Raw genomic sequence first — 20720 nt, 5'->3', positions numbered from 1 at the left:
CAGGCGGGTCTCAAACCCGCGGGCTCAGGCCATCCACTCACTCAGCCTCCCAAAGGCGCGGGATTACAGGCTGAGCCACCGAGCCCGGCTTGAGGACTCTTTTAAAGCAGCAAAATGCCTGGAAACTGCCAGAAGCTCTTGATCCTAATTATAAGGGACAGGCAGCATGGCCATGGGTCCTACTCCCTCTTCATTGCCTCCTACCCACTCAGGATCCACTCTTGCCCTCCTCACCTCCACCGTGTCTCATGGTCACTCATTAGAGTCACTCTCACATACAGTCTCAACTTCCTGGTCCCACTCATCATTTGTTAGACTTATTTTTCAGAACTGCTTCCCTGGTGAAATTCAACTCTCTGCCAGCTACCTATGCAGATGAGCTGAACTGACTGAAAAACTCACAACTGCATCATCATGACCCAACATCCAATGTGCCTGTAACGTAAGTTGGCAGCCATACCCCTTGATTCATTTATTGTCCCTCTCTCGGGAGACTGCTGCACACCCACTCCTGCCACCTTGACCTCCACCCCTTCTCCCCAACTCTCACTCTCAGCTGATGACCTTGCTCCTCATTTCCTAAGAACTGAGGCAATTAGAAGAGAATGTCCATAAACCACATCTGCCTGCCTATGGGGACCACAGCCCACTCTTCCTTCCTGCCTGTGCTCCTCTGTGAAGACAATCCCTCCTCCAGTGCTCTAGGTTCTGCCCTCCAATCCACATGATGGTGCCACAATATCCATTCCCCCTTCTTCTTCCTTTGAAAGAATTGTTGATACTTGCTGTTTCCCATTCCTTTCCTCCCATTTTCTCATTAACTCTCTCTAATTATGCTTCGCTCCCTCCCTCTAACAGAACTGCTCGATTTTCTTCATACTTACTCTAAAAGCATTTGACACTGCCAATCATTCCTTCTTCCTACATGTCCTCAATTGTCTTTCATAATACCACAGGGACTGGACTCCGTTTCAATCTCTTTTGCCGGTTCCTCCTTTTCTCTCTAACTTAATGTCTGAGAGTCCCAAGGCTCAGTCTTTGCTGATCTTTACTCTTTCTCTTTTCTCTTTACACGCTCTACTTTGGTGATGTCATTCATCGTCTCCATGTCAAGAACTCATGACATTCTATCAAGTCCTGACCCTCTTCCAAATTCCAGACATCTCCACTTGGATTGTCTAAAAATATCTCAAATTCAACATGGCCACCACTGAACTTATTGTCCTCCTCAAAATCTCATCCTACCTGTGAATTCTCTGATAGCAGTTGTTGATGACTCCACCTTCCAACTGTTTAGGCCAAAACAAGCATCCTTGACTCTATTCTTTCTCTCACATCCTACACCCAACTCATCAGGAAAATCCTAACAGTGCTACCTTAAGATATACTCAAAATGGGTCACTCCTCATCACATCTCCATTACTGCCCTTGTCAGGGCTACCATCATTCCTCATTTCTCACTTAGACTGCTGCAGCAGGCTCCTACCTTTTCCCCCTGTTCCAACTCTTGGCCCCTTCGGTTGTCTTCTCAACCCAACCCACAAAGTGAACACTTGTAAGAGATCAGATCATGTTTCTCCATGTCCCATAATGAGGCCCCATTTTTTTTCAGAATAAAATCCTTAGACCCCTGTTTCTAAAAATAAATACAAATGAATTTAACTTTTCAAAATTTTTTCATTTTAAAATTTGTAAAAATCTACCCTCATAGTACTTGCATTCTACTGGCTCCATGGGTTTGTACATGTCTGAACACATATTTCATATGTATGTCAAACACATTATTCAATATTTGGTACTTGGACAGAGAGGTGGACATATTACATTAATGCGTGTATTCTCAATAGGGACAATTATTGTCTCTGGAAGGACAAACACTAGTCCTGGAGGTTAAGTAATATTAGATATTACAATGGTTTGTGGTCTTCCAAAGCTTGAGTCACCAGGCAAAATTTTCTTAGTATTTCATTGCTCTCACCAAATGCAATTCAGTTCAATTTTCCTAATTAAAAAAAAAGTTGAGCACCATTATAATATGTAAGGCCTCCTGGGTTCATGAATCTCAAATTCACTGCCATGCTCCTCCAGGAAGATATCCCCTCCCACCTCGGCCCAGCTTTACAACCTCTAAGGGTTGCAGGTCTACAACTCCCACAAAAGCTGGTGGCCAGGTGGGAGCCTCCCACAGCACTGTTGCCATGGGGACCCTTCTGTGATATAATGGAATATAAATGTTGAGAAAAAGTCGAGATTAGCAGCAGGGGATAGACAAGCAAATAGTTGACTATTTAGCCTAAGAAACATTTTCTTTTCTTTTAGATTTGGAGAGTACAAGTGCATGTTTGTTACATGGACATATTGCATAGTGATGGAGATTGGGCTTCAGGTGTGCCATTTCCTACATAGCAAACATTATACCCAATAGGTAACTTCTGAACCCTAACCCCCTTCTTCATCTCCCCACTTTCAGTGTCCCCAGTGTCTATTATTTCCATCTTTGGGACCATTTAGCTCCCACATATAACTGCGAACATGTGGTGTTTGATTTCAGCCTAAGAAACTTTTGAAAAAGAAAAAACTCATGAGAAAATAGGAATCTGAGTTCGTTCCTAAGTAGAAAGTGTGTGCTGCACCAGTGATTCCTAACAATTAGGGGCTTATGCTTTCACAGATGACTAAGTGATCTTTCACTAAGGGTGATTAATGACATAATTCAAACAAAGATGGAAGAAACAAGCCAACCTTTACCCTTGAGAAGGCAAGGGTTAAAGAGGGGACATTTCCTGCTGAATATTTTAGATTAAAGATGGTCAGTGTATGCACATGTGACTGATTACACTTACATACGTAGACGGGGGTTCTGGAACTCCCCAGAGATGTCCACCCTAGCCTCCCAAGCCCACCTCAATTTCCTCTGCAGTCCCTCCACTTTTGCTACTGACAGCATACCCCCTGCAGGTGTATAGAATGCCCCTCTGTAACCACAAACACAGAGAGAGAGAGAGAGACAGAGAGAGAGAGAGGGAGGGAGGGGGGAGAAAGAGAGGGAGTGAGGGAGGGCAGAAGAGAGAGAGAAAGAGAGAGAGAGAAATTCCTGCAGAAACCTTTCCTCTTCTAGTGGAAGTGGTAGAACTCCACTTCAGACTCATCACCTCTGAATCCTAAAGAGAGACAAAATCAGAAGTGATATAAGAACTTCGAGTCATCGGAGCTGCTGGCTCTCAATCAGCCCTGAGGCCGAGTTCTGGGACTCGAGGGAGTGATGGAGACAACTATGTAATATTTGTTCACCACTTATGCTCAGAACACTTTCTCTCACAGAAAGTTTCCCTTCAATATAAGAACTGCTCCAAGAGGTAAATGTAAGTATGTGCATTTTGATCTATAACATACATTTTAAAATATGCACACAGTACAATAACGTGTGTACAGAATCTCAAAAAATAGTGTGAATAGCTAGAATTTTTCACAAAGTCAGAAGATGACAATTAATGCCCATGATAACCAACTGCTATATCCTGAAATACTTTTCTGACTCTGTCACCCAAGCTGGAGTGCAGTGGCATGATCCTGGCTACTCACAGTCTCGACTTCCTACGTTTAGATGATCCTTCTGCCTCAGCCTCCTGAGTAGCTAGGACTATAGGCACACATCACCATGCTCAGATAATGTTTGTTTTTTGTAAAGATGAGGTCTTGCTATGTTGCCCAGGTTGGTCTCAAACTCCTGGGCTCAAGCAATCCTCTTGCCTTGGCCTTCTGAAGTGCTGGGATTACAGGTGTGAGCCACTGCACTCAGTCCTGAAATACATTTTGAATTACAAGATGAAGCAGCACTGTGCAATGGCCTTATGGGCACACAGGTAGGAACCAAACTGCCCAGCACTTTTCCCCTCAGAGCAGAATACATTCGCAAAAGCTACTTATCATCTTAACACCTCTGCTTCTTTATCTGGAATTCATAGGGGTGTTGTAAAGATAATAAACACAGTAAATCATGGGAATTTTTCCCCAACAGACCTTCAGTGTGAATTTTATATTGTTGTGTGCTGATTCTTTTTAAAAATGATAATCTATCTATGATACATGGATGCTCAGTGAACCAGAATATTTATTAAATAGAATTTTCAAGCCTGGGCTACATAGTAAGACCACGTCCCTACAATAATAATAATAAAAAAATAAGGGGACATAGTGGCACATGCCTGTAGTCCCAGCTACTCAGGAGGCTAAGGTGGGAAGTTTGCTTCAGTCCAAGAGTTCAAGGGTGCAATGAGCCATGATTGCAACACTGCACTCCAACCTGGGAGACAAAGTGAGACCATGTCTCTAAATAAATAAATAACCAGGACACTCAATTCTGAAATTATGGTTTGAAGTTTACCATTGTAGTAGAAACTGCTATTTATCTACCAAATATCTATTCAACTCATCTTACTCACAGAACTCTGAGTTTATTTCCAGTACCTGTGCGCAGCTAAAAGACTAGATTTTTCAGTGTCCCTTGCAGACAGATACAGCTTAAATTCTGGCCAATGGATCCAAGAGGAAATGCTGAGTAAGACTTCCAAGAAAGTTTCTTCAAGGAAATTACCTCAGCAGAGAAGTCGGTACCTTCGTTCACTTTCAGCAGAGAAGTAGGTACTTTCATCTACTTTCTTGTTGCCTGTAATGCAGCTGTAATGGCTGGCACTCCAACAGCCACCTTAGCAGAAAGTCAATAAGAGCTTGTGTCCTTCTGTCCTTTGGAGCTACCATACCACCAGTAAAAGAAGTCTAACTTATTGTATTTGAGGGAAAAAAAAGTTTTGCATTGTTTAAGCCACTATTTTTTGGAGTTTTCTGTTATATGTAGTTGATTCGAACCCTAAAACAATTATATTTGAAATAGGATTTATTTTACAATCGATTTTATTTCTTACCCCTGTAATCTGTTTCTTAATTCATCTAAATACCTGTATGTTAAATACTTTAAGCATTTAAATGTAGCCAAAATCTTAAGCTAATATTAACTCAGAAAATTGGCAGGCGCTGATAGACCTCAGAAATGTTTTTTCTTTTCCTTAATTGTAACAACATGTAAAAACAAAGCAAAACAAAGGTTAAAACAAAATAATCAAGCTTCAATTAGTTTGAGTTAGTGGCAATAAGATTATTTGAAAGGAAAGACATAAAAGTCTGAAAGCAGATCATATAACACATAAAAAGAAATACATGAGCTAAATATTTAAAATGCATTAAAAAACTGGTTTCTAAAAAATAAAAATAAAAACTGGCTTCTATTCTAGTTTTATAAAACTCCAGGTTATCTCCTGATTTTATTACATACTTACATAATAGTCTTAAAAATTAGACTTAAGCCAGGCTCGGTGGCTCAGCCTGTAATCCCGCGCCTTTGGGAGGCTGAGGTGAGTGGATTGCCTGAGCCCGCGGGTTCGAGACCCGCCTGGGCAGCGAAACCTCATCTCTACAATAAATAAAAAAAACCCAGCTGGGCGTGGTAGCACATGCCTGTAATTCCAGCTACTTGGAAGGCTGAAGCGGAAGGATCCCCGGAGCCCAGCAGGTCAAGGCTGCGGTGGCCGGGAGTGGCCACTGCACTCCAGTCTGGGTGACAGAGTGAGACTCCGGCTCAAAAAAAAAAAAATTAGACTTAAAACTAATTAGATCAAAAAGGGAGACGGGTTAGAAAAAGGGTTAGGGTTAGGGTTAGGGTTATGGTTAGGATTGTATTCTTCAATTGCTGCAAGATACTGACCCTCATGATATGTATATGTCATTTGGCAGGAGAGAGAGAGGAGGAGGCTTTATTTTTTAAAAATCAAATAATGATAAAATGGTACAAATCTTTAAAAATGCACAATCACATCTTTAGCTTATGCTAAGAGTTTCCCATAGGAAAAGTGTTTTTGAATTCAAACTGTTCCTCTAATACTAAACTATCCTATTTTTAACATCTTTCTGCCTCAGTACTGTCATCCATAAGTTGAGCATAAAATGGGGAAAATAAAAGCACTCAGCTGAATGAATACAAGTAAAATGCCTGGAGCAGTGCCTGACACCATAGCTACTAGTTGGAACAGAAAAGTCAGTAACCTCAGCTCTCCTTCGACTGCTTCCCGTGTACAATGGGCAGATGAGAATAACCACATTTATATGCCTCATGCCATGACTGGCACAGCAGAATGAAAGTTCTTTAAAGGCAGAGATTTGGTCGATTTTGGTCTCCAGTGTATTTTCACAAATAATAGGAGGAGCTCATCAAGTAACCGTCAAATGAAATGAAATTGTACTAATATAAAAGAGACTTGACTCTGTAGAAGCCTAGAATATAAACTGCTTCCATTTATTTATTCCAGCTCACTTCATTGGCTTATCAACTTATCTTCTTGCAATATGTTTATATTCTTATCTAAAAACAAAATTTAAAGTTATGGATAAGAGAAATCCCTTTTGAATTTAGTATATTTTTTTTCCTGCCAAGCAATGTCTGTTTCCTTTTCTTATATGCTACATAAGGTATTATATTTTTTAATCATGGTAAAATATACATAACACAATCGACTATCTCAATCAACCATTTTTAAGTATATGATTTAGTGGCATTAGGGACATTCATATTATTATGAAACCATCATCACTATCTAAGTCCAGAAAATATGTTCTTCTTAGAATCATGGCTACTATGATATATTTTTAAGTTCAGTTGTTTGAAAATGATCAAGGCAAATCAGAAATTGGTCAGCTGGGTTCATTTCTGATTATTTGAAAAGAAAGACGTACAAGCATGAAAGCAGATCTCACACTGAATAATTTCATGCTAAAGATTCTGCCACAGTGGTCCTGCCATTTGTTAGGCAAGCAAATTAAAGATATCTAGATATATCTCTGATTTTATGACATTGGGTCATGTCTTTTGATATGCATGTATTAAGTCTATGGCTATACCACCCTGAATGTGGCCAATCTTGTCTGATATGCACGTATTAGATACTAACTGAACACTTGGTTGCATTTGATTATACATCCACATATGTGTGAATCTTTTAAATTTAAAACCTTTCATAATCAAGTTCAGTGGGTCTCCCACTTCCACAGATCCAGTGCAGCAAAAATCAGTGTATTCCATTTTTGCTTTATGGATGCAAGAAGAAAAACACTAACAAATATAACTTGAATGTATGTTTTGAAAAATATTCTTCCACAACTCAGGGCCTTGAATTAGTTTTTAAATTCAAAGCCTTTATCTACTAGTTTTCAAATATGCATTTCAAATGCCCTAAGCAAACATCTTGACCAGGTAAAAAGAACCAAATGTCATGATGTGACATGTTATTTTATGGAGAGACACTTTTAACACCCTCTAGAGAGGAAACTGCCCACCATTTTATTAGATTTCATGCTTATGAAATAGTCACATAATGAACATATGCGATACTACAAAGAGAAACTTCTCTAAGAGCACTTCCATCATTTTATGAAATGTCACCTTTATTTAACAATCACACGTCTGCTGTCTCCTCTTATGTTAGGGGCTCTGTTAGATGCAGCTAAGTGATACATCCTAGGCCTAAAGGACAAGGCCACTTATTTCTTCAACGTAATTGTGGTGAATTTGTCTCAAGAATTTTTAAACAGAACTTAGATTTTAACACATCAAGCAATTTACTCATGAGGGAGAATGTTCCTGAGAGAAGTACCCATTCAAAGTTGAACAAACTGCATGGCGCAGTTTAGTAACCAAGGCAACAGAATTGAAACCCTACGATTCCCTCAACTAGGGGTTCCCAACCAAGAACAGTTAATTCAGTCAATGAATTAACATTCTGCTTCCATTTTAACCATGCCAAATGGATTGATTTTCACACTAGCAAGAAAATTACTTAACGTGAGTATTTGAGAGCTACGGTGGGCTAAAGAGATGAGTAATAAATGTGCCAAAAATAAGCAGTCAGCCAGTTTAGACGGTGGTCTAACCTAAAGACAACAATGCAAACCTATGGATTAGAGGCCCCTGGTTTCTGTGAAAGACAGCAATTGCATAAAGGAGATATGAAACAAACTTCAAAGCTATTTAGTGAGTTTTTTCTGGAAAGTTATTGGTACAGAGGAAGTTATACAAGGAAATAGGTGAATTCTCTTAGAATTCTACCTCACTATGAAATTCCTTCCAAGATGTTTTCTGAGACTTTAATTCCTTCGATCGCATCACGGCCCAAACCGATTTCCTCTCCTTTCTGCAGTTCTCTGGTCTTTTAACTCCAAGTGAAAACTGACGTCTTTCATCACAAAGGTGTAACCTCCATCACCTGGCAGGAAAGTTCAAACTTTGCCTCAGCCATGTTGATGCTTAGGACAGCCCACAATGGCTCTAAATATACCACTGTTGGGGGTAAATACAAACCAATATCAGGACACAGAATAAGTTAAGCCAGAAAGATCCAGTGGAGTCACCTCAGTAAGTCAGTCGCATGTACCTTGGAGAAGCCATGTAGTTTCAGGGCCAGTTTAATCATGTGACCATTCTATAGTTAGTCCAAATGGTTATCATGCTAAGGAATCTCAATCTGTGAAAAACCACATTTGAATTAAAGAAAAAAAGAGAATGCCTGTTTTGTCAAAGGAGTGCTCACATCACACAAATATCTGTAATAGATCTTATTTAAATAAAGGATATACTGACAACATTAAGATATGACTCATTTAATATAAATTCATTTTGCACATATACAACTTTTAAAGAATAAGTTCATAGCTTCAGCAAATTAAACTCAGATTGTAGAAATACTTCTCCATTGCAAAGTCCCCTGGATAAAAATATATAGCCAGTATAAACGATTCAACATTCATTTCAAAAGAGAAATTTAACCAAAGTATAACCTAATCACCCAGCAACAATTCTACCACGTAGGAAACAAACAAACAAAAAGTCATTAAGAAATGTTATTGCATTTTATACCCTAGTTGATTCAGTTCAGCAAAAATACTCTGGACCAAGGACTGGTTATCTCGTGATGGTAAACTCAATTCAAGATCATATTGGTCAAAGCAGTTTGAAATTTCAGAAAGGAAGAAGTTGAGATGTTTCTCTAGGGGAAAAAAAGCATCAAATTTGAACAGAGAGGGGGGATGTAGGGATTCAAACAAAAGAAAAATAAAATGAAGACACTGTGTAAGAGGAGAATGGCAGGGGAAAGGGTGGGCCTAGGAGGATGTCTGGTTTAAGCAGATTATGTCAGAAAGTAGAAATCAAATAAGATGAGAGAAAGCAGGTTGATGACCAGCCTTTTTACAAAACTCTGTGGAAAAAAAGGTTAACGTAGGGTTAGGTACCCCGAGGCATAATCCAGTTCTGCGTCTTAGGCTTTGGGAGATATGATTGTGTATCTGTTAAATCGATCACGAAGCTGGATAATAAGGTCACAACACCAAACTGTTAATTTAATAGTTGTCTCCCCTAAAATTCATGTCCCTGTGCAACCTTTAAATGTGACTATATTTGGAAATAGGGTCTTTACAGGTGGAATCAAGTTAAGATGAGGTCCTATTAGACTACAGTGACCTAGTCAAGCTGATTGGTGTCCTTTTTAAAAAACATAATTTTATTTTACTTTAGACTCAGGAGGTACAATTGCCTGTTCATACATGGACATACTACATAGTAGTGGGGACTGGGTCTCAGGTGACCCATTCCCCAGATAGTAAACATATACCCAATTTCTGAACCCAAACCCCCTTCCCTGTCTCCCCTCTTTTAATATCCCCAGTGTCTATTATTTTCATCTTTGTGATCATTTAGCTCCCACAAATAAGTACAAATATATGATGTTTGGTTTTCTGTTTCTAAGGTAGTTCACTTGTAATGATGTTCTCCAGTTCCTTTTATGTTATGCAAAGGACATGATTTTGTTCTTTTTTATGGCTCCATAGTATACTATTTTGTGGTATATATGTACCACATTTTCTTTATCCTGTCAATCATTGGTGGCCACTTAGGTTGGTTCCACGATTTTGCTACTGGACACAGATCCACAAACACAGAGGGAACACACCACTTGGTAATGGTGTCAGAGACTGAGAGATGCAGCTTTAAGCCAAGGAGGACCAAGGACAGCCAGCAGACACCAGACACTGGGAAAAATTAGACATAGAGCCTTCAGAGAGACCATGGCCCTGTCAACCACTTGATTTCAGACTTTTAGCCTCCAAAACTATAAGACAATCCATTCTAGGTTTTTTTTTTGTTGTTGTTGTTGTTGCTGTTTCCCATTTCTAGTGTTTTAAGACACAGTGTTTGTGATACTTTTTTATGATAGTCACAGGAAATTAATAAAGGGAGAGTAGCATTCTGAAATGAGGATTTACTGAAATTATTTTGGCAATGGTAGGTAGGATAAATTGAAGGGATGAAAGGCTGGAACTCAAAAGCCCAGTTGGAAGGATATTATCATAATTCAGTTTGGGGGAATATAATCAGGATGTAGACCAGGCTGAGGATCATGAAAAGGAGAAGAAGCATAATCTAGAGGTGAAGAGGAAGAATTGATGGTACCCAGTAAAAAGGAGCCAAACACAAAGACAACTCCAAAGGAAAACGAGGAAGAAGGGTGGAGCCCCTGCTGAAATGGAGGTCATCAAAAGAAACCAACGAGTTTGCTAGTAAAGCAGAGAGAGGGAGAAACAGCTCGTTTGTTTACTGTACATGGGTGAAAATGTGATATTTAACTATGGGCCTGCAGGCAGTAGAAAATGGAAACTGAATATTGAAGTGTTTAGAGCCTAGAGAAAGAAATCTGGAAATCATAAGCCTAAAAGTTAACAGGTGAGGCTCTGAGTGGACTCAGTTTTCAAGTCGGGTCACAGCAGAAGGATGGCTCAGGGTGAGCACGGGAGCATCTGGGGACACGCACAAAAGATGGGAAAAGCGGGAAGGGAAACCTGGAACAGCCTGCACTCCTGGCAAATAGTTTTGATGTCCTACTAAAATTGAATGGCACTTCACCTGACTGCCTCTTATTTAAGTGTCTCAAGTCTCATAAATGTCTGTCTTTCATTTCTAAAATTAGTGGAGAATTACTAAATATATCTACACAGGACAGACAAACCACACCATATATGTGCACTTACTACAAATTAGCCTGCTGCCTTCACGAATGAGAATAAGAAGCTGCAGTGGTTCCTTCCTTCCTTCCTTCCTTTCTTCCTTCCTTCCTTCCTTCTTTCCTTCCTTCCTTCCTTCCTTCCTTCCTTCCTTCCTTCCTTCCTTCCTTCCTTTCGTTTGCTTTTATTGTTGTTGTTGTAGAGACAGATTTTCACTCTGTCCCCCGGGCTGAGGTGCAGAGGTACAATCATAGCTCACTACAGCGTCTAACTCCTGGGCTTAAGTGATCTTCCTGCCTCAGTCACCCAAGTAGCCAAGTAGCAAGATTACAGGCATACTCCACTATGCCTGGCTAATTTGTTAATTTGCAGAAGCAAGTTCTCACTGTGTTTCCCAGACTGGTCTCAAACCCCCGACCTCAAGTGATCCTCCCATCTCAGCCTCCCAAAGTGCTGGGATTACAGACGTGAGCCCCTGCATGTTGCCAGTATAAATTAAGAAAGACTTATAACTTTGAATAAGTAATTTATTTTCTTTTTTTATTTTTTATTTAAGAATTGGGAAAAATAACCAAACACGTAGACCAGTGGGTCATAGCTTTCACCCTGCTCTACAAGTTCTTAAGAAATAGGAAACTTGGAAGTTATAAAAGAAATCTAAAAAATTCTTCCGTAGGAGGCTATTTAATAAATGGGATTGAAACAGCTGTGCAGCCATCTGTATAAAAGTCATGCTGGAGCATCACCTCACATTGTATACAAGGATGAATTCAGATGGATTAAAGATACAAATGTTTTTTTAAAAGGAAACTATCAAGTACCCGATGAAAAAAAATTCTTCTAGGTTAAAACCTTTTACAAGGTGTTTGCCAGGTAGATGCATGAAATTGTTAAAGCTATAAATCAACTTCAAAGCCAAAAGTTCCGTAAACCACTTGGGTGGGCAAAGGAAAAAATATATGAGTCAATGATTAGCTAAGCCTACACTAGATGAGCCAAACCTCCCTCTTAAGTCAGTGGCTCCTTATTTCTTCTGCTTCAAATATATGTATAAAGTTTTTTTTCTTTTCTTTTTTTCCAAGTCAGGGTCTGACCCTGTTTCCCAGGCTGATGTGCAGTGACGTGATCATGACTCAACTCAGTCTTGGCCTCCTGGGTTCAGGTGATCCTCCCACCTCAGCCTCCCAAGTAGCTGGGACTAGAGGCACACACCGCCATACCTGGCTAATTTTTATGGTTTTTTGTAGAAATGAGGTCTCACTATGTTGGGCAGGCTGGTCTCGAACTCCTGACTTCAAGCAATCCTCCCCACCTCAACTTCCCAAAGTGCTGGGATTATAGAGCGAGCCACCATGCCCAGACGGCTCCTGGCCAAAAAATTTTACTTTTGATTCACATTGTATTGGTTTCCTAGCGCTACCATACAAAGTATGAAAAACTGGGTGGCTTTGAAACATATTGTCTCACAGTTCTGGAGGCTAGAAGTCTGAAATCAAGGTGTTGGCAGGGCCACACACTCTGTGAGGGCTCTAGGAGAGAGTCCATTCTCACCTTTTCTAGATTGCCTATGTCAGCCAGCAAACTTTGGCAATCCTTGGCTTGTCAACACATCACTCTAGTCACGAGACTATCTTCTCCCTGTGTCTCTTCACATCATCTTTCCTCTGTGTGTCTAAATGTCCTCTTTAATAAGAATGCCAGTCCTCATTGGATTAGGGTTCATACTAATGACCTCATTTGAACTTATAAAGACCCTAGTTAAGATCTTTCTACAGGTAACTGAGGTCACATTCTGAGGCACTGGTGGTTGGGACTCTAATATATCTCTGTGAGAGGACACTTTTCTACCCATAATGCACTTTGATAGTAATATATCTTTCTAGCACATAAACAGTTAATAAAAACAGACACTCTCCATAACAAATCTCTATGGAAATAGTAGAGCCACCGGTCAACACTCCCCATAGGGTGGCCTGAGGCCACCCAGCACCACAGAGCCACTGTGGTCAAGATGCAGATTCTAGGGCCCTGACCTGGACTCACTGAAATAGAACCTTGAGGAAGATGGGGCAAAGGGACCCGGATGGGACATTTTTCTCAAATACTTGATCTCAAGGTGAGAAAAGGATTTGTAAATGCTTTTTAGCATCTGGACCCACAACTTTCTAGGGAGCTTAAGGTTTCACATGAAAAAATCAAGTAAGTAGCTGTGTTCCTTGGGTTTCAACCAGAGCATTCACAGCAGCAGTGGAAAGCCAGGTTGTTTCCACAAGTCAGTGGAAAGGGCTAACTTGGAGATGAGTACTTCAAAGAAAGCCCCACACTGCCAGCCCAGAGGGATGGCCACACATCCTGCATCATGCTGGGATGACTCGAGCCTAGTCCCATGGCTCTCACTCTGCAAAATCTAAACCTCAAATCTTGCCCTTAAACACACGCCTCTGGCACCTCTCCAGGCTGTCACCCAAACAAAGGAGACTCCACAAAAAATAAAATTATTTTTTGGAGGTCAGGCCCCTTGCAGTACTGGATTCCCCTACTAGGTAATTATTCTAGGAACCCACTGGCATCAGTGTGCCAGTTAGCGTTGTTGTGAGAAGCTGCTTTGGGGAAGAATCATCCCGAGTTGTGGAAAACAAGTGACTGGTTCTTCCACCAGGAAAACGCACCTACCCACACCATGCTGAATGTTTAGCAGTTTTTGACCAAAAACAGTATGACCCCCGTGCCCTACCCTCCCTATTCACTTTATCTCTCCTCAAGTGCCTTTTTTGTTTGTTTGTTTGTTTCCCTGGATGAAAAAAACTCTCAAAGGGAAAGATTTTGTTGATGTGGAAGAGGTGAAACAAAAAACAGTAGAAGCACTAAAAGGCATCCAAATTGATGAGTTCAAAAAATGCTTTGAGCAGTGGAAAAAGCACCTCAATCGGTGTATTGCATCAAACGGAGAGTACTTTGAAGGTGACTAAAGTTAAAACAAGTAAGAATATATACACAATTTTTAATAAATAAATTCAGCTTTTTTTTTTTTTTGGTCCCCGCCCCATGCTTCCACATCACACCACCTTTAATCCCTGTGCCATGCCAAAGCAGACTAGAACACCACAACAGCCTGAGAGTAGAGTTAACGATCTGATGACAGTTGAAAAGCGAGTTCTGGGTAGCCCTGCCAAGTTGCTGTAATCTGCAGGAGCCTCATGGAATACAATGTGTTTCTTGAAGAGGCTCCCAATTCCCAGTTCAAGGTACTGTGCCATCTCCCTGCCCTCTTGTCTCTACCCACTTTAAGTTTTCAATTATACTCACTAAGTGAAACTCACTTGCTGATTGACAACCCAAGCTTTTTCTTGGAGCTCAGTCTGCACATTCTTTTGGCTATCTCTCTGTCTCTCACCCCCCAAAAAAGGTTGGAAGCCAAGTAACACTAAGGCAATTGCCAGAGAGATGTCAAAGCAGATGTCAGAGGTAGATTCTGTAGAGAGGTGAAAAGGAAGAACATCACAGCCATGGAGAGCAATTCTCGTTTAAAGGAACATTGGGTTCTAACAAGGTTCATTATTTGTTTCTTTGTTCATTCATTCATTCCAGCCTTTCCTGAGCTCAATTTACTGCTCATTTGAGTGATGAGGATGAGTATTAAAGGCTAGGAAAGCTAATAACTGGATTCCAGGAGAACATAGATACACAAGAGGTCCTGTGCCCCTGAATGACTCAGACCACTGCCACCCTTGGATACCCCACAGAAACTCCTGAGAAGCCTGAGCTTGGGGCTAGTGGGAGGCATGTCCAGAAAAAGTGGATCCTCTACTCTTGGAGTCAAAAGTAAACAAGGAGGAAACCCAAAGTAAAACAGCCCAGAGAGACTCAGCAGGAAGAGGGGAGGGAAAGGCCACCCCATTTGCCACTGAGAAAATAAGATAGTGGTGAAGGGGTGAAGGCGGCAGGTTTCCCATGAAACCAGGCTGAGTACCACTTTTCCATTCTTCCTCTTCCTGGGCTGGCACTTTGAGCACACACTCCCGGATCTCTGCCCAGAGGTCCATGATGCTATCACATTTTCTGGTTATCATTGTTTAAAGTGCTATAAAAATTCCAGGGTTAAACATATATATGTAAACATTCATTTTTATACGTATGTATATATTTATTTATTTTATATATTATATAGACATATACATACATATTATATATATGCACATACATGTGTGTGTATGTGTATATATATATATCTTTTGAGTCAAGGTCTTACTCTGTTGTCTACACTGGAGTGTAGTGGCACAATCATGGCTCACTGTAGCCTAGAACTCCCAGTCTCAGGTGATCCTTCTACCTCAGCCTGCAGGTAGCTGGGACTGTAGGTGCAAACCACCTCAACAGGTTAACTTTTTAATTTTTCTGCAGAGACAAAGTCTTGCTGTGTTGCCCAGGCCGGTCTCAAACTCGTGGACTCCAGTGATCCTCTTGGCTTACCCTCTCAACATACTGGGATTACAGGCATAAACCACTGTGCCAGGCCTTTAAAAAAAAAAAAAAGAGACAGGATCTTGCTCTGCTGCCCATGCTGGAATGCAGTGGTACAGTAATAGCTCACTGTAGCCTCAAACTCCTGCACTCAAGCAAGCAATTTTCCTTCCTCAGTCTCCTGGTAGCTGTAACTACAGGCACGTGCCACCAAATCTAGCCAATTTTTTGTAGCGACAAGGCCTTCCTATGTTACCCAGTTTGGTCTTGAACTCTTGGCCTCAAGCAATCTCCCACTTCAGTCTCCCTCAGTGCTACTGCAATAACAAGTGTTATAATACAACTTAAAGATAAAATTGCCTTTGGGGTATATGGAATTGTGGTGAATTTTAGAAAAGGCTTAAGTTTTAGTAAATCAAAATGACAGTTGGTGGTACAATTCAAGTTTCTCAGGAAAAAAATCAGATATAGTACATTAACACTGAAACTAAGAATCCAACACTTAATGATGCAATTGAGTGTGATACAGAAATAAAAAATATAACATTTGCAGTCATATTTTTTCCTTTTTGACCTTCAGCTAAATGGTGTTACACTTATTGACTAGTTTCACCACATATATGACAATAATAAATTAAGACTTAATCTTCCAATTCTTTGAAAACTGAATCTCTACCCATGGATAGACTATAAAATACCTATTAAAGAGGAACAAATTTCAGAGCAAACAATTAAGAAAAAATTCTTCTCTATAATTAGATATTTAAAAAGCAGATACATGGCACATGTTATAATCTTTTGTCAGAGCTGGGTTGATAAGTGTTATCATTCTTGTCACTGCTGTCGTTTTTAAATTGCAGAGAGAAAAAACTAATTTCTTGATGTTATCTTTAGCCAAGTCTAATATAAGTACTTTTGATTGGAAATTGACTAACATACTTGTATGATGTATTTTATCCTAATGTTCTTCACATCATAATTCTCAGCAGAGAGATATATCAAGTCAAAAAGCATGCCCTGGATGCTAAGAGAAGGGAAAATGAAACTTATAATCACCAACATTGGAAGATTCTGACAATATTCTGTTAGAAAAAAACAAACACTTCTAGAATTACTAAAATAGCCCAAAATGTTGATTATTTTGTTAAAATTCATTGCTCAAAATGAAGTCAATTCACAATTTCTGTTATATTAGTAGCCATTTTGAGGGTTATTCAAATGTCCCATGCAGGTTTTTGTAACATCTATCTAATTTCAGGTACTTCTAGAACTGGTTTTTTTGCTGTTCTTCTTACTAATGAGGTTTACCCTTTCCTCTTTTTAACATTATTATTATTAATATTATTTTCATAATAGTACCACATACATGTAACATTGTCTATATTCGATTTTCAATGTGGGCTACTTTTTTAACAATGACAGATGGTGTTTGACTTTATAAAAGATATAAAAGCTTTTCAAAACGCAGCTTTGTCAATTTTTCTGAAAACCTTGACAACCATCTTTAGAGTTTTTCTAGAAGATTTTCTTCTTTCCTCATTATTCATCATCTTTTTGAAATCAATGGTTATTTTTATTCTACTTGACCACACAAGAAGGACTTTGATTTACAACAGCTGCATTCCAATAGTACACACACACACACACACACACACACACACACACACACACACACACATACACACACACAGACATATAGTTTTTTTGCCTTTATGAGTCTTGTTTTAAAGAATCAAGTAACAATATAGTTTGGCCCAAGGATTTTGGATTCATTCAAGTCTTTAAAAATAGCATAATGAAATTATAGAGTGGTTTTGCTATACACATGTCACTACCATAACTTTGCTTAGTTCTACCTTTAATAATGGGATGGCTAAGTATGGACATAATATTTTTCTTCCCTTGATGCCTCCATATTCCACATTATTCCTTTTTTTTTTTTTTAGAAAGCAGAATTTATTGAGAGGACAGAAAAGCTCCCACAGTGGGAGGGGACCCAAGGGGGTTGGGAGTTACCCTCCATTTTATTCTTAAACCCAGAAGACAATCGCCATGATTTCTTTCATTCATTTATTTGTGTATTTGAGTTTAATTCCAGTTGTTTTAAATGCTCCTCAAAATTGTATGATTATAAAAATGTCATGAAGGAATGTACTGATAAGTATGAAAAACACATGCTTGAATTCAGCACTGTTCTGGAACTGATATTGCCAAGATTTCACGAGGGAAAATACATGCTTATAGGACAATAAAACTTAACAGCAACCAGGAGTTGATTCTCAAGGAAATGGTTTTGTTTGTTTGTTTGTTTGTTTGTTTGTTTTATCCCAAAGTATGAAAACAAGGCAATCGCAGACGTAAAAACAAAGAAAAAACCTATAGCCTCATTACATTTGGATTCCACATTAACTTATGATATAATCTGCTTCACAAAAGAATGCTAAAATATGTAGGTGTTCAATACCCCTCTTGTTTTTTTGAGTCGGAGTCTCTGTGTGTTACCCAGGCTGGAGTGCAGTGGCACACTCACAGCTACTGCAGCCTTGACCTGCTGGGCTCAGGCGATCCTTCCGCCTCAGCCTGCCAAGGAGCTAGAACTACAAGTGTGCACCACCATGCCTGGCTAATATTTTTTTGTTTATTATAGACATGAGGTCTTGCTATGTTGTCCAGGCTGGTTTCAAACCCTTGGGCTCAGGCAATCCTCTCGCCTCTGCCTTCCAAAGTACTACAATTACAGGTATGAACCACCACACCCAGCTCAACACAATCCTTAATTCCAAAGACGGCCAAGAGTTTTTGTTTGCCAGTTAGAGTGACCCTGAAAACCTAAATTTGCCTGTTAATCGCAATGCTTCCGCATAACTAAATCACCATTCAAATCACTTAAAAGGACAACCTCTAACAAGTTTGAAGGCCCAGCATATGTTCACTTGGCCTATAACATATCAGTGACCCATGAAATGCAAGTACAAAACTCTGCATTTTTTAGTTTCATAAAAAAATTCCATGCTTCATAGGTCATAATTAATATTATTTATTAAAATAAGCCAACTGAGAAAATCTCTAGCTAAATCCATTATTCATTTGATCTACAAACGCCCAAAAAAGATTTAACTTTCTCTTGCATTGGTTCATCTACGCTGGCTTCTGAATGGATATGCTAAAGCAGGGAGAACGTCATTTTCTATTATTGTTTCCATAATAGCTAGAATTCTTCGCCATGAACCACAAGAGCAACAGTCAAGTTTTACAGAGATACCAGTCTGGAGAAATAATCAACTGAAGGCCCAAAGTGTCACTTCAGTCATTGCCTTTTTCCACAAGCTCCTCTAAGGAATGAAACCCTAGTTTATTTATTTTTATTGTATTTATCTTTCTCTTAAAATACTAAGCATTAGGCTGGTTGTATAAATAGTTGGCATTCAGTAAATAAACCTACCATTATCTCTTTGATCCACAAAGCTCTTTAAAAAAAAGATTTTTAAAGATGAAATTAGTTTTAATAATTGAAATGTAATAAACAAAAGTTGCCAATATTAAAAACTTTCATAGATCATTTAGTGTTAAAAGTTTCTGCCACTATGAACATCTATTAAACACTTTCATCATGTAGTGTTCACCCCAAATGTTTTTGGTGAATAAAATGGGTAAAAAATAAATGATGTCAATTTAAGAATTTTAGTCTTCCAGAGTCTAATTTTAAAATATTATTTCCTAATTGCCAGGAGAATTAGAGTATTGACCCTAAAAATCAACAAATTCTGTAACCTTGAAACCAATTAAGCAACAAGCTATGGCTTCTTTTTCTTGCACTTTCTCCCATGACATCACAAGAAGTTCTTGAAAAGTAATTGACTCTTGAAATAAAAGTTGAGCTTAGCATTCTTACCTGGCACTCTCTTTGCCCAGTTGATCATGTGAACCAGCTCCCTGTCTGCCAGGTTGGTCAGTAGGCCCATCATCGAAGACTCGCTGAAGGGTCTGGTAGGATCGTACTCGGAATAGATTATGGGGGGCTCAGCCTCCAACAAGGCACTGACCATCTGCTCAGCTGTCAGGGACAAGGCTGGACTGTTCTTCTTAGTGTGCTTAATCAGGAGAGGGCTTGGCCAAAGGTTGGCAGCTCTCATGTCTCCAGAGGACCCTGCTTCACCCCTGCCCTCCCCATCATCTCTCTGGCGCTTGTGTTTCAACATTCTCCCTCCTCTTCGGTCTTTTCGTATCCCTGAAAATACAGGGAGAAAAACAATTAGTTTATTTTTTTCCCATGTAAACTTTCATACAAAAATAATCTTCAAAACTGATAGTCCTTTATTTTATTTCAGAAAAAATACTCTCAGGCACAGGTGAGTTGGTAAGTGTTTAACAACTGTCTCTACAAGGGAAAAAGGGAAAAGCTCTGATTTGTATCATTTGCCAATTTCCATGATGTAAATACTGTTACCATAGCAAATTTCAAGCTACTTATCTGACATCAAGCAGCTTACAAAACTCTCGAAAATTTACGATTAGGTTTTGTGAGCCAGTACAAACTGGCTCTGACACACCAGGTAGGGGTGTGTGTGTGTGTGTGTGTGTGTGTGTGTGTGTACATGTGTGTGCACATGCATGTATTGTAACAGATGCTATGAAAAGAACAGAGTTATAATCATTATTCTTAAACTATGGTTTAGTATCAAAGATTGCTCTTGCTATCAATATTCTTTTAATATGTCATTTTTAAAAGACATGCAATAAACATCCTTCATCCAAATAGACCTCTTAATGAATGACACTAAAGACAAACGACTTATCCACAAAGTACATTACAGTCAGTGGTTCCTCAAGGTGATCAGTAAGTCTCTCACTGCAACTAAACTACGACTTACCACATTAGGAATGTTCCTTAAGTTGTTTACTTGGTTTTAAGATTCTCATAAATGTATTTCTCTTTTTCTAATGCAAAAGTTTTAGGTTTTTTAAGTTTAATTGTTTTAGTTGAAAACAATTTTCTCCCAAGATTTACTTAGTTGTGATTCTCACTAACTAAATTACAAAACAAGGTGTAGAGAGGGGAGCCAATATTTTTGCTGTGAGTCTTTGAGATTTCAGCACAGCTTCTTAGCCTTAAAAAAAGGGCAATGTTGTGCTTCTGAAATGGTTCAGCAAAAACACAT

General features: G+C 39.3%; 1 protein-coding gene across 2 annotated transcripts in view; it reads right to left on the bottom strand.

Annotated features, from left to right (window-relative positions):
* The window catches only part of ESR1 (estrogen receptor 1), a 368696-nt gene that overhangs the window by 122899 nt on the left and 225077 nt on the right, over positions 1 to 20720 (bottom strand). For both annotated transcript variants that reach the window (XM_021716020.1, XM_021716021.1), the window contains one exon: positions 19454 to 19789. In XM_021716020.1, the coding sequence (XP_021571695.1) occupies positions 19454 to 19789 (336 nt within the window). The remainder of the gene's footprint in view (positions 1 to 19453; positions 19790 to 20720) is intronic.

This window comes from Carlito syrichta, unplaced genomic scaffold (genome assembly GCF_000164805.1).
Source record: "Carlito syrichta isolate Samal-C Ts95f unplaced genomic scaffold, Tarsius_syrichta-2.0.1 Scaffold308114, whole genome shotgun sequence".
Lineage (NCBI taxonomy): Eukaryota > Metazoa > Chordata > Mammalia > Primates > Tarsiidae > Carlito > Carlito syrichta.
The sequence above is the reverse complement of the archived record's forward strand: the minus strand, read 5'-3'. Positions and strand labels throughout refer to the sequence as shown.